This window comes from Loa loa (genome assembly GCF_000183805.2).
Source record: "Loa loa unplaced genomic scaffold supercont3.4318, whole genome shotgun sequence".
Taxonomy (NCBI): domain Eukaryota; kingdom Metazoa; phylum Nematoda; class Chromadorea; order Rhabditida; family Onchocercidae; genus Loa; species Loa loa.
In genome coordinates this window covers 157-784 of record NW_018112494.1, presented here as the reverse complement: position 1 = coordinate 784, position 628 = coordinate 157, and the positions used below count along the sequence as shown (strand labels likewise).

General features: G+C 27.7%; 1 protein-coding gene across 1 annotated transcript; it reads right to left on the bottom strand.

Annotated features, from left to right (window-relative positions):
• Positions 1 to 91: 91 nt before the first annotated feature.
• On the bottom strand, positions 92 to 391 carry LOAG_16144 (hypothetical protein; the record flags this gene model as incomplete). The annotated part of the gene is made up of 1 exon (XM_003151632.2): positions 92 to 391. A coding segment is annotated over one exon (300 nt), but the record flags the coding sequence as incomplete, so codon positions are not given.
• Positions 392 to 628: the final 237 nt, after the last annotated feature.

Genomic DNA, 628 nt, shown 5'->3' with positions numbered 1-628 from the left:
AAAAAAAAAAAAAATAGAAGTGAAAGATATCGAAAATGTAGGAAGAATTGTCAAATTCCATTGGATGACACATTAATCATTCTTTATATACCCTTTTAGCTGCACCGCTATAGCAATCATTATCATCAATTTTGATACTATCATTCATCACATTACCATCATCATCATCATCAACATTATCATCATTATCATCAATTTTGATACTGTCATCCATAACATTATCATCATCATCAACATTACCATCATTATTATCATCATCATAATTATCATCACCAGTTTTATTACTATCATTTATCACATTATCATCATCATCATTATCCACTTTGATATTATCATTTATCGCATCACCATCAACACCATTACCATGATTAATTTTGACATTGTCACTACACTATCATACCATGCATCAACACTGATACTACAATTTATTATATCATCATCATCACTAACATTTAATTTATCCATTCGTCTCAAAACAACTGTCTTACACTTTAATCTCACTGTTTAATTATATCATCCAAAAATTACTCATTTCCCAAAAAAACCAAAGAAAACATTTATTGTGAATTAATTTTTGAGTTTTTGTAAAAGTTGGCCACATGCTATATAATCAAGTAATTTCAGTTCA